The sequence below is a fragment of the Alosa sapidissima genome, chromosome 20, assembly GCF_018492685.1.
Source record: "Alosa sapidissima isolate fAloSap1 chromosome 20, fAloSap1.pri, whole genome shotgun sequence".
Lineage (NCBI taxonomy): Eukaryota > Metazoa > Chordata > Actinopteri > Clupeiformes > Clupeidae > Alosa > Alosa sapidissima.
This window is the reverse complement of record NC_055976.1, coordinates 753,054-766,267: the sequence shown is the minus strand read 5'-3', so window position 1 is coordinate 766,267 and position 13,214 is coordinate 753,054. Positions and strand designations below refer to the sequence as shown.

The window sequence follows — 13,214 nt, the reverse complement described above, 5'->3', positions numbered from 1 at the left end:
TGCATTCCTGTGGACGAGAGAAGCAGGGTATAGTTGTGCACCCGCCCATATCACTGTTGATAATGCGCTCTTAAAATAACATATAACTCGCCACGGATTTCTGACCAGGTTTTCCTTCGTCAGTAGCGCAATGCATTTTAGGTAGTGTATGATAGCGATTTTTAGGTAATGCTCCCCTCCTTAGGTCGTTAATTGCCTCACCCCTTGGCGCGTTGCTCAATAAAAGAGACGGGCATAGTGAAAAACTACTATAGGAATTGTGTTTGGATTAGGGATCGACCGATATGGATTTTTTAGTGCCGATACCGATTTTTTTTTCCATCAGCCTTAGCCGATGACCGATACAGGCTGCCGATTTTCTTGAGCCGATATTTGGAGCCGATACTGCTTTTATTTTGCTCCCTCAATTTACATCATACAAATGACACATAATTACACAAATGATGATAACAAATGTTATAAGTTTCAATTTAAAAAAGGAATATTTATTGAACTTATGGGTGGATATGGTTAACTGTGCAAAATGCTTTCATCAACATCTTACAAAACAGCCTTAATGATGCATTGCTTGCTGACATATTATAAGACAATTCAAGTCATCACAAAATGTCCTTTGTCAACACATTTAAATAATTTAAGAAAACAATAAGCCTGAAAAGTAGCTATTGAAATAAAGTGCTTGATTTGTCATTTTAGACTGCATGGTTTCAATTTTTCTATGTCTATATTTTTCTAAAAAAAAGCTGCCAACCACAGAACATAAATCAGCAGAGGAAAATAACGTGGAAATAACGTGGTGTCAGATGTTTCTGTTCTAAACGGCATCAACGTCAAAAGGTATAAAAACGTATCTCTCAAAGTTTTAAAATCTCTCCTTCAGGTAGCACACTCTCATATCGCTGTGAAGCGTGTGTCCCACTGAGTGAGACAGACCAGACGCACACACAAACTTCTGCTTGGTAGCTGACGAACCACCATTGAACTGGATTGATAATGATAACGTTAGCAAACGGCTCTAAACAAGTAAGGCATACACGGTATGTCTGGTACATGATAAACGTTAACACAAATTAAAATTCTACACGTCTCTCATTATTAAACCTCTGATATCACTGCGATGGCAACTCCGCCCCGCTCGAAGGGAGGGGGAGGGAGACGCTCCCACAAATATCTCGGAACAACGTCGGCATTACTTAATCATATGATTGACCATGTTCGTAACAGCTACCGCTAACGCATGCATACCAAGGGGGCAGGCGAATTCCCGGAAGTAGAAGAATCGACGTAGGCTGGAGGGACCACCTCTCTGCTAACTCCCATAGAAGTCCATTCATTCTAGGATTTTTTTGAAATACCATAACTTCATATAACATATATCCTGTGGCGATATTGTAGCTTCTGTGTAATCCACATAAACACTACAAAGGCAAAACAGACTCCACTACCTCGTCTGTAACGTTGGTTACCCGTAAGAAGAATGGTTAGCTTGTTCGGTTGGAGGGAAGCTAGCTTTGACGTAATCTCTCTTTCGCGCCGTAGGGAGATAACCGTATTGTTTGGATAAGAAGCTCAGTCCACTTTACGGTCTATGACGGTAACTCATAAGCAAAACCTAGCATACACGACCGTATGTTAAGGTAAAGCCAAAGATCCTTGATTACTAGCTCTGCTTTAACCCTCTCTGGTAAAGCATTACACAGAGGCAACCTAATAATAATAAAAAAGTAAACCTATTTTTTTTTAAAAACGGCACTAATCATTACAGGTTTTCGACGGATTGACCGTAGGTCGGAAAAGTGGAAAGAAGATTAGCTTCAAGGCTATAACTTTTTTGTTTTGTTGACTGTTTTTGAAGATGATCATGTATGGTAGCTTCAACATTAACACGACTTGGTGAGGATGATATTAATAATAATACATAAATAAATGTTTAACTTTGATGACTTTGAAGGCGAAGGAAGTGTGAGAAGAATTTCTGTGTATCTATCATATGAGTTACAAGATTCAGTTCGATGGCTAACGTCACGAAGTTAAGTGTGAGTCTGCGCAGTACTGGGGGGACCAACTGAAAAATCGTTCTATTTGACTCAGTGCCCTCCCATTGAAAACGACGGAGTCTGTTCGTCCATTTCTTTTACTGTCTATGATGCATACGGATAGCCTACAACTTAGCTATTTGCAGCTCCCTAAATACAATGGCAAGCATGTTTTATAGAACAGGCATTCAGGGAGGGAGACACACACACCACACGCGTCCAACACTCAGCCAGGTGGTCGCTGAATAAAACTCCCACAAATACCACGGAACAACGTTGGCATTAGGCTACTTAATCATATATGAACAGTGTTTGTAACAGCTACCGCATGAATATGGATAGCCTACAACTTATTTGCAGCTCCCTAAATACAATGGCAAGCAGTTTTATAAACGATCATTAAGCATTAAAAAAAATAGCCTACCTATCTATCATTCGTGTTTTCCATTTGGACCCACAAACTTGCTTCCACCTTCAAAGTGTATAAGTCAAACAGTTAAAAAATGCTTTGAAAGTTTAAAGTTTACTGTTGTCTTGAAGAGCAGGCTTTTAGCACTCTGCTCGTGGGGGAGGGGCAGTCTGCATGTGAATTGCAGCGTCTCCAGCAACACAGAGCTGCCTGTGGACGCCTGTATGTAAATAATGCGGGGGAAAAACTATTGGCGAATGCAGCGGCTTATCGGGCGATGCCGATACACGTAAAAAACGCAAATATCGGCCCGATATATCGGCCGGCCGATATATCGGTCGATCCCTAGTTTGGATAATAATCTGCTTTGCGCCAGGTTTTGCGCAAGAGAAAATAGGGTCCTAAAATGTCCATTGGGTGCAATATTAAAGAAGTCCTATGCAGGTCTGGTTATTCCTTCGCTGTTTCTGGGTTTTAGCCGGATTTGGGCTTGCATTTTTCACGACATAGCTCCCCCTGCAGCTTCAGTAGCAAGTGACTGCTACGCTAAACCCCCAATAGCTAGCGAGCTAGCCATCAAGAAACCAAGCTAAACACATACATTACATTACATTACATTACATTACATTTGGCTGACGCTTTTTAACCAAAGCGACTAACAACATGGTAAACAGTAAGTTTTTGAACAATTCTCACAATTTTAGGACAGTTTAAAAAAAAAAACACATTAGAGTACAGTAAGAATAAGTGCGTCGGTGAGTGCTGTATTTTAACAGTTACTTGTCAGTGTAAAACGGCTGGTGAGTGCTAGGATCAGTAAGACTTGTTGTAAGTGTTGCTATGGGAGTAGATGTTCTCTAAAGAGCTGGGTCTTCAGGAGTTTTTTGAACGTGGAAAAGGATGTCCCTGCCCTTGTAGGAACTGGCAGTGTGTTCCACCAACGAGGAACAACAGATGAGAAAAGTTTGGATTGGCTTGAGCGTACCGGTGGTAGAGCTAGACGTCGTTCGTCAGAGGAGCGCAGCGGTCTGGAGGTAGTGTAAGTCTGTATGAGGGCATTCAAGTAGGTGGGAGCAGAACCGGAGACTACTTTGTAGGCAAGCGTTAGAGACTTGAATTTGATGCGGGCCGCCATAGGTAGCCAGTGTAGCTGGATGAGCAGCGGGGTAACATGTGCCCTTTTGGGTTGGTTGTAGACCAGGCGCGCCGCTGCGTTCTGGATCATCTGAAGTGGTTTCACTGCGCAGGCTGGGAGACCTGTCAGGAGGGCATTGCAGTAGTCGAGTCGTGAGATGACTATTGCCTGAACCAGAATTTGGGTAGCATCTTGAGTCAAGTAAGTCCTGATTTTCCGTATGTTGTAGAGTGCGAAACGGCATGACCGGGCGACTGAGGCAACATGATCTGAGAAGTTTAGTTGGTTGTCGAGAACAACTCCTAGATTTCTTGCAGTCCTGGTCGGTGAAACAGACAGGGAGTCAAATTTGATGTTGATGTCGTGGTGTATGGTAGGTTTAGCTGGGATGACCAGCAGTTCAGTCTTTGAGAGGTTCAGCTGGAGGTGGTGTGCCTTCATCCATGTAGCTATGTCTGAAAGGCAATCCGAGATCCGTGCTGAAACCAGGGGGTCGTCAGGTGGAAAGGACAGATAGAGCTGTGTGTCGTCTGCATAGCAGTGGTATGAGAAGCCGTGCGAACGGATAATCTGTCCCAAGGAGGTGGTGTAGATAGCAAAGAGGAGGGGGCCCAGCACTGAGCCCTGGGGGACCCCTGTGGTGAGATGGTGAGGTGCAGATAGCTGACCAAGCCATGATACGTTAAACGAGCGTCCTGTGAGGTAGGATTCAAACCAGGAGAGAGCAGCTCCGGAGATTCCCATGTCCGCGAGTATAGAGAGAAGGATACGGTGATTAACCGTGTCAAAGGCAGCCGATAAGTCAAGCAGAATGAGTACTGATGACCGAGCGGTCGCCCTGGCTTCTTTTAAGGCTTCTGTTACAGACAGCAGAGCCGTTTCGGTAGAGTGGCCGCTTTTGAACCCAGACTGATTTGGATCCAGAAGGTTGTTCTGTGAAAGGAAGTCAGAGACCTGTTTGGAGACTGCTCGTTCAATGCCTTTGGATAGGAAAGGCAGTAGTGAGACAGGGCGGTAGTTCTCGACTTGAGCAGGGTTGAGAGAAGCTTTCTTAAGTAACGGTGTTACCCGGGCCATTTTGAACGCTGTTGGAAATGTGCCGGAGGTTAGCGAGGCATTGATCACATGTGTGATAGCTGGAGCGATGGTCGGGCTGATGGACTGGAGTAGGCTCGTAGGTATAGGGTCCAGCGAGCATGTGGTAGGACGGCTGCATGTCAGGAGTCTGGACACTTCACTCTCGGAGAGAGGCGTGAATGCTGAAAAAGATGTTCCAGCAGTCCCTAGAGGTTGTAGGAGTGCGGTATCTGAGTCAGATGCGTTGAGTGGGCATGTAGAGAATTGACTGCTGATTGCCGCCACTTTGTTTGTAAAAAATGAGGCGAGGGTATCTGCAGTAAGGCTGGATGGAGGAGGAGGCAGCTGAGGGTTGAGTAGCGATTTGAAGGTTGAGAAAAGTTTTCGAGTGTCTGTAGCGCTGTTGATTTTGTCATTGTAGAAAGCAGTCTTAGCAGCAGTGATGCTGGCTGAGAAGGAGGTCAGGAGTGTCTGGTAGTTTTTGAGGTCGTCAGCTAGTTTGGATTTGTGCCATTTCCTCTCCGCGGCTCTGAGTTTGGTGCGCTGCGATACAGGGCTCACAATAAAACGGTCGAGCAAACACATTGTTCAAGAGACTATCAAACCACATTACAAAAACAAAATTCACCCAAGGGTAGGCTACTTACAATTTCAACAGCAACAAAGCCAAGTTGGCGTCCGTTTTTCAGTCTTTTTAGAAACTACAATCTGACTACATTTTTGAGGCGCGATTGGATACTTCCGCTGAGTCACATCCGGATTTCTTTGGACCGGGAACAGAAAGTTACATATTCGTTTTTTTCCACTGAGAAGCGATAGGGGGAGACGAAGCACCCACCAAACGTCTCAGAAAGTGTTGTAGAACAACCTGCATAATTAAGGTCATTTTTGCCAAAATTGTTCAATAGTGCTTCTTTAATATTTTTGTAATAGATAAAATATTTGTGAAAACGTATAAAATATTTGTTTGTTATTTTTCAGACTTTATTGCTTAATGTTTGTACTTGCTTATATCCGGTATGCCAACATTGTTATCATTTCAACTGACATCGGTGTCTCCAGAGTCTCTCCAGGAAGGTTGGGTGCGAAACTCTAATATATTAAGATGATGTGGGCCTCTAACATTCTACTACTGGCAAAAATGTTAATGAGTGATGGAAGTTAAGAGATACAGTAAGGTTAAGAGTTGTGATATGAGTGTTAGAACTGACAGGTTCCAATTTTTTTGCAAAACCATGGTGTAAAGCATATTATTATCCCGACGCAAAGAGTATTCCTATTGTACACTCGAGTTTTTCGCCATGCCCTTCTCTTTTATTGCACGATGCGCTCGGCAGTGTGCAATTAACAACCTAAGGTGTGGTCTGGCGCATTATTTAAAATTCGCCACTGTGGCATTATGCCATTGACCAAGAAAAACCTGGTCTATAGTAAAAGGCACAGCTGAAGCACAGCTGAAAACGTCACGACATGTAAGCAGCAACTATAAATATCCTTTATAACTATAAATATCCTTAGGTTTTTTAGTCAGTCATTCTAACATTATTGGTGTAAGTGTTGCTTTTTTCAGGCTATGTTTTCGATGGTAACCCGTTGTCAGTCAATAGTGAAAGTAATTAACTGTGTATAACGGTTTGCCTATGAGTTCAAATTATATTCGAGTGCAGATGCGTGTAGGTTATACTCTGCTAAGTTTTAGTAAAGCATGGTTTAGTGGAATACATAGTCCATATGGTCTCGTGTGCAAGCAGAATCCTTCAACTGCTCCACTGACTATCAAAATACCGTGCTGTTTGAAGTTGCGCTGTTTGCGTTTTAGATGCTAATAGTGGCAGGCGGATGCATCTAGGTATAAATGCAGGGTTTATCAGTATTCTTTTAGACGTCTCTTAAAGGGGAAATCAGGTGTAAAATGGATTTTGGATATGCCTAGTATTATAACGAGTTTGAACTTTCATTGTGGAGCAAAGAAACGCTAATCCGATACATTCTAAACTAGCCTGATTTTAGCCGAAGCTTCTAAAATGCTAACATGGGTAGCGAAAAGGGCATTTTGTCATGGTAAAAAGATCACTGATTTTAAACCATTTACGAGGCTTAAAGTAGCCACTTCTTTGGTAGTATGAAGGTCCTAACATATAAAACGAGGCATTGACAACTTTGTAAATGTACAGATAGTTCCTTAGAAATTCACACAGAGGTCTGATTTGAATGACAGAGCTGAACCAATAAGACAATATAATTACTATTAGAATTAACTAAGCCTGTCTGTTAGCCTGGTGGTGCAGAGAATACATTCCCATGATAACTTATGTGCCATCTCTTTTATGAAACCAAGTCAAGGCTAAATTCATCCAGGATAGCCAAAAAATCCCAGCTTAATCCCTTATCTAGGTTTTGTGAAATACCCCTCAGGAACTGCTCCCACTTTAGGCTCAGCACCTAAACAGAGGGGGATGGACAAGGATTACAGACAACACACATTCACATATACAAAGTGTAACAAAGTAAATCACAAACAAACCATAAAAGAAATAAATAGCCCCCATATGGGCTTTAATAGTCACTCAAAGTGCTTGTAAGTCCAGACACCCCCTGGTAGGGTGCCTAGCTGTGTTATTGATTGTGATAGAAAGTAAACAAAATACTTTTCAAAAATGATTCATCTTCGTTTATCATTGATACAGGCTATGTAGGTCACATCAAAATATGATACTACCAAATTGTGGCGAGCCATTTTTTCAACAAAAAAACATTACTTTGTGAAAAAATACTACATTTCACGTGATTACTTGGCATGTATGAAACCACTCCTGGGGGTTGAATGCCCACAAAGGGCCCAACGGACCAAAGAATCTGAAGCAGTTCATGCCCACCTCCATGTATTAACTTCAAAGCTGAAGGAATTTTGCAAAATAAATGTATAAACCTTGGTCAGGGGCGGGCGCCTGCAGGTGTATTGCCATACGATCAGGCTACTCAGCTATTCTCTCTCTATAGAGAGATAATTCCCCTGTGTGTGTATTCACTTCAAGTTGGCCTACAGCTTCCCAACTCTTCACTGCACTCTAGCCCATTTACTGAATGACAGTATGCTACAGTATTTATATTTTTCTGTAAAATAAGCAAGCTAATTTATGTGTTGAACTTTATGCAGCAGACTACACACTACTTGAAATGCACACATTTTAGATGGGCATGCGCATCATTTCTGAAGGCACCCAAGGTACTTGTCACCCTTTAATGGCCCCCTGATGCCTAGAATTACATGTAACCCCCCCCATTCATGCCTGTAGGACAATCACTGGGGTCAGTACCAGTTTATTCAAACACTATAATTAGATTTTGTAAAAGTTATCCAGGAACAGACCCAGTTTAATCCTGCAACCTAGTTTTTGTAACCAACAAATACAGGTTATTTGCATGATGTCTGTGAGCAAAAGTAGGCTAACTGCTTGTATATAAAGTACCAATGGGTTTACCGAAAAATAGACAGTGTACATAATCTAGCCCTGTCATGGTAACCAAAACATGTCTGAGTTGCATTGCAAAGCTTCTGTAAGCATACTAGGATGTCAGAAAACTACCCAATAGGGAGCTGAAGTACAACCACACATGGGGCCAGTTGACCAATCACAGTCCTTGCAGTCTGTGCTTCTTCAACGCAATGTTACAATTTTGAGGGGATGCATGTAGCTAAGGTGTTGATTCGACATGGAACGATAAATTAAGCTTTCGCTTTAATGATTACATTTTCGCTTTGTCCAATTGTGCTTCCAGAGTCCAAATGTCAGTAACTTTTTGACTGGATTGAATCTGTGCTGTTCTCATGCGTTGACTGGTCACTGTAGAGTAGAAGCCCATACATGTTGCAAACAATAACATTTTTGAGTGATACCCTAGCTATTTCCATGTCCCGTGCATGAAGCTTGCAAAATAATCTAGCAGCATAGATTGGGCCCTTATTTAAAAGTATATAAACAAGCATAGTTCTTGTGCATAAACTGTAGCTATTGTGTGGCATGTGGGTGCATTGAGCTGACTCAAACAGCGGATTAGCTAAGGGCTATGAGCGAAACGCTTCCCAAATAGCATTTTTTAACCAGTAATACTGTTCAAAACAGTACCAAACCTCTTCAGTAGCTTGCTCAGGGTCCCTACGCATAAAACGAAGCACCTACAACGTAGTTAGCAAACCCGGAGTTTATTACAGAAGACTGTTAAAAACACTAACCAACTGTCCCCCTACCAGCTCCTCCACACATATCTGTCTACACATATGCCCGCCTGCTTGTCAGTCTTGCCCGTCCGTCCGGGCTTTCCTTCGTTTACGTTCACCATCTAAAACGGTGAACCGTGGAGGTCTCTCTCTCTCTCTCTCTTGCTCTCTCCAACAAAGTTTTCATATTTGCAGTAGGCTTGCCTATATGGCCAATCTGTTTCAATTTGATGTAATGACATACTGAAGCTACGTTCATGTAGGCCTAATGGCGTATTGTTGTGATCAAAAGCGTTCAATAAATTCCACTTTTCATGTCATAAATGTTACATGCCTATGATAACGCTTTACAGTTGTCCAATATGATCAATCTTTCAATTGTGTTTATGTGACGCGCTGAAGCTGCATGCATTGTTTTGCTCCATTTGAAATGTTTCTGCGTAATTGTCAGCTGTGTGATGAAATGCGTTCATATTCCACTTTTTATGTCTTAAACGTAGCATGCCTATGAAAAGGCTTTGCAGTAGGATTGTCCAATGGTCAATCTGATGCTTCAATTTGTGTTTTATGTGACACGCCAATGCTGGGTTCATGCAGTTTTGCGGAAGTTTAAAATGTTTAGCCAACTACATAATTTGTCAGCTATGATGAAATTCGTTCAATAAGTTCCACTTTTCATGTCATGAATGTACCATGCCTATGATAAGGCCTTGCACTTGTCCAATATGGCCAATTGTGTTTCATGTGACGCGCGGAAGCTATACATTCATGCATTTTTGCTCCGGTTGAAAATGTTTCTGCGTAATTTGTTGGCTGTGTTCAAATGTGTTCAGTAAATTCCAATGTTATGTCATAAATATAATATGCCTATGATTAATGTTTGTATGCATCTAATCTAGGCCTATCTTATGTTCAATCAAATTGGCTTTGCCCAACTGTTTTTTTTCTGTGTCCACCCATTTGAACATTTCTGGCTACGCCACTGCGTGCCAATCATGTGTTGTGATCTTGCCACTGGAGCAAGGTTGGTGTCGTGCCTTGCGCACACACATTTCTGCCGAAATAGATGCCCATTAAGTGCCCAAAAAGCGTTACAATATGGCCACCGAGTGGAGGGACTTACCTTAAAGGACTTTGGTCTTGCTCCCCAAAACAAAAATTCACCAGACAAACTTCACCTGTGGGTCAACACTGCAAATATGAATCATTTTAAGAGCAAATGCAATGATCTTTTCTATCTTTTCATTTGTGAGAAGTCTTGTTATACCATGAATCATTTTCAATGTATTTTCATCCTTTCATTAGTTTTGCAGTTACCAAGCTAAACATCATCACTTACATCTCTCCTTGTGTAGGAACCAAAAGCACTTCCCCTGAAATATGGCACAGTAAGTATTGCTTTACTACCAGTATATTGTATATAATATGATACTTATTTACTTTGCCATTTTAATCAGCATTTTGTTATGAATATTTACTCTGTACTATTTTTCAGGTGTGATACTGCATTTCTAGAGATGTATGAGGTCTATAAATGTCAGTGAAAGGTAAACTTAGAACATGAATATTTATTCCAGGGTTCAGAAGAAGACTAGCACGGTGTCCTTGACCATTTCCCCATGCACCAGAGAACCTGCCTCATCTACGGTCATCCAGCAGGATTCAAGCCTGGACCAGCCCCTTTGTAACAAACCTCAGAGGGTGTGCACACACACAAAACATACATAATTACATTCACATGCATACTCACAAGCAGAGCCGGACAGTAACGGAGTACATTTACTTGAGTACAGTACAATTTTGAGGGATCTGTACTTTGCTCGAGTATCATTTTTGGGCAGTACTCATGACTTTACTCAAGTACATTTGAGAGGCAAATATTGTACTCTTTACTCCACTACATTTCTATCCATAACCGTGAGTACCCGTTACTTCTTCTAAAAAAAAAGGAAAAAAGAAAAATCTCAGAAACCCTCAATTTGTTGTTTCCCTCTCAAACATGATTGGATTGTGCAGGCGCCACTGATTGGGACAGCCTATCAGCAATCACCTTCAGCTTTCCACCAAAGTCAACTCCATGGTCAGATTTAGATAAGAGACAAAACCATGGACGAAACAATGGATGAAGACGCAGCATGTCCATCCCGGGAATGTGCCAACCTGTGGCCCCACCTCGCCAGACTATTTCAATTTTCTGAACAAGTTAATGATAGTTTTCGCTTCAAGTGTTTCAATTACAAAATAGTATTTTGTATTTGAAATACGTATTTTAAATACATCTATTAGAAATACTGCCCATCCCTGGCAACATGGTAAAAAGATGAAAATGACTTCATTTTACTTTCAATTCCTTTTACATTCTCCAAGGTATTGACATTTTTCATAACTCCATGTAGGACGTATCTGTACTGTAAGCACTGTGGCAGTAGTAATGCAATATTTAGAAAATGTAGGCTACTCTTGATACTCAAGTACTTTTAAAAAACAAGTACTTCAGTACTTTTACTTAAGTAGACATCCGACTGTTGTACTTTTACTTGTACTTGAGTAAAATGTAGCAAAGGGTATCTGTACTTTTACTCAAGTAGCTGTGTAGGCTACTCTGTCCGCCTCTGCTCACAAGACATTTTTGAGTAAGTTAAATGTTTTGGCTTGTTTGTATCTGAATAGATGCATTGACAGCTAAATGTTTGTTTTTATATTATAGTCTATATATTTTTTTGCTTCACCATACAAAGTTAATGACATAGGAAACATTTTTCCTCAGTCATTCAACCATCGTCACGCTGATCCTCATGCTTTGTGTACTTGTCAGACAAATCAATGGTACTGTTGAACCAACTGTTGATATAACTAATGAAGAACAATGACTTCAGTCTTGTATACTTGAGGCAAGGGCCGATTGAAGATACAGTGGGTCCCATTTAGAAATGGCCACTTCATTCGCGCTTCCAGTGATTCACGCAGCTGCGAGAAATGTATTACAACTTTTCACCACAAGGTGGCAGCTGAAGTCCGCTGTAGCATTGCCGGTAAACAGGGCAGCAGACTGCATTTAGAGGCGTTGCAACGGCAGTGTGATTGATTGGCAATCCGCGGACCGGTGCCGGTCCCATGTGTAAGAACAGCCTAATAGAACTACGGTAGCCGTCACACATCAAAAACATAACGCCCAATTCATACCAGAGATCCGCGTCGACAAAACCGTTGCAGAAGGAGTTGTAGCGGTGTGAATTAAATGCTAAATAGTGCACGTCGTTGCCTGTTGTTGCAAGCCATGGCAAAGTATTTACCGTATCTAGTCGCAGCTCATCTCATTGTCCTTCTTTACGCTTCTCTCATCCTCTCAAAGGAACTCTGAGGGCTATATCTTGCACTTTAACACAATCGACTTCGCGCAAATCGCTTTGTGGGCGGATCTGCACTTTAACACAATTGACTTCGCGCAAAACGCTTTGTGGGCGGATCTTGGGCGCTGTTTCTATTTTACCGGCGGAAAATTGACTGTTGCGCCTGACGCAAATCTAAAATGGGGTGGTCTGTAGCAGGTACATTATTCATGGGTGTGGTTTGGGCGTAACGTGCAATAAACCAATCAGAGCGTCATCTCACATTCCCTTTAACAACAGGCACGCTTGTTCCATAGTGGATTGCTATTATGATGGCGGATTTGGCAGGCGCAACCAGGAACGGTTCACAGTGCTATAGTCTATAGTTTGCTATTGATTTTTCCTCTTGACAAAATGTAATCCAGAAATGTCACTTTCCGATGTTTTGGGATCACTCTCACTGAATCACGAGCTTATGAATGCATGGTGATATTTTTGCAATGTAATCTAACATTACCTCACTATAGACAATGCAGATCTGTCAGATAAGCTCTCCTCTCCCGTGCTGCTGCTGGGGCATTTGGGTTAAATGGAATCGGCATGCAGTTCGTCTCATTAAGTCCTCTAATATTTCCTAATTTATGTCATCAACACATCCGTGATTCGTGGAAATGTGTTTGCAACACAGGCGCCCAAGCAAGCGCTCCTGCAGGTGTAAGCTACGGCTGTACCTTACCAACAGGCAACGAGAAACACTTTCCAAGTTGACCTAACTTTCCAACTCTGCACAGTATCCCATTAACTGCATGACAGTGGGCTATTTACAATATTTATTTAAATTATGTAAAGTAGAGTTTGTAAACATGTTATCATCAACTTAATGCACGCACAACTTTTGTTTGAGCAGGAGAGATAATAACAATGAATGGACGCAGCAACTACAGAAATTGTAGCGAAGGCTACTTGCTGCTTTCTTTTACTGTCAATGGTTGCCGGTTAACAGCGCATA

General features: G+C 41.8%; 1 protein-coding gene across 5 annotated transcripts in view; it reads left to right on the top strand.

The window, feature by feature from the left end:
* Nucleotides 1-13,214, top strand: part of myot (myotilin) — a 208,189-nt gene that overhangs the window by 3,229 nt on the left and 191,746 nt on the right. For 4 of the 5 annotated variants that reach the window (XM_042074328.1, XM_042074329.1, XM_042074326.1 and 1 more), the window contains exons 2-3: nucleotides 10,232-10,264; nucleotides 10,454-10,577. In XM_042074328.1, the coding sequence (XP_041930262.1) occupies nucleotides 10,257-10,264; nucleotides 10,454-10,577 (132 nt within the window). In that variant the 5' untranslated portion in view covers nucleotides 10,232-10,256. Of the gene's footprint in view, nucleotides 1-10,181; nucleotides 10,265-10,453; nucleotides 10,578-13,214 lie in introns of all 5 variants that reach the window. The other variant, XM_042074327.1, reaches the window with a different exon arrangement.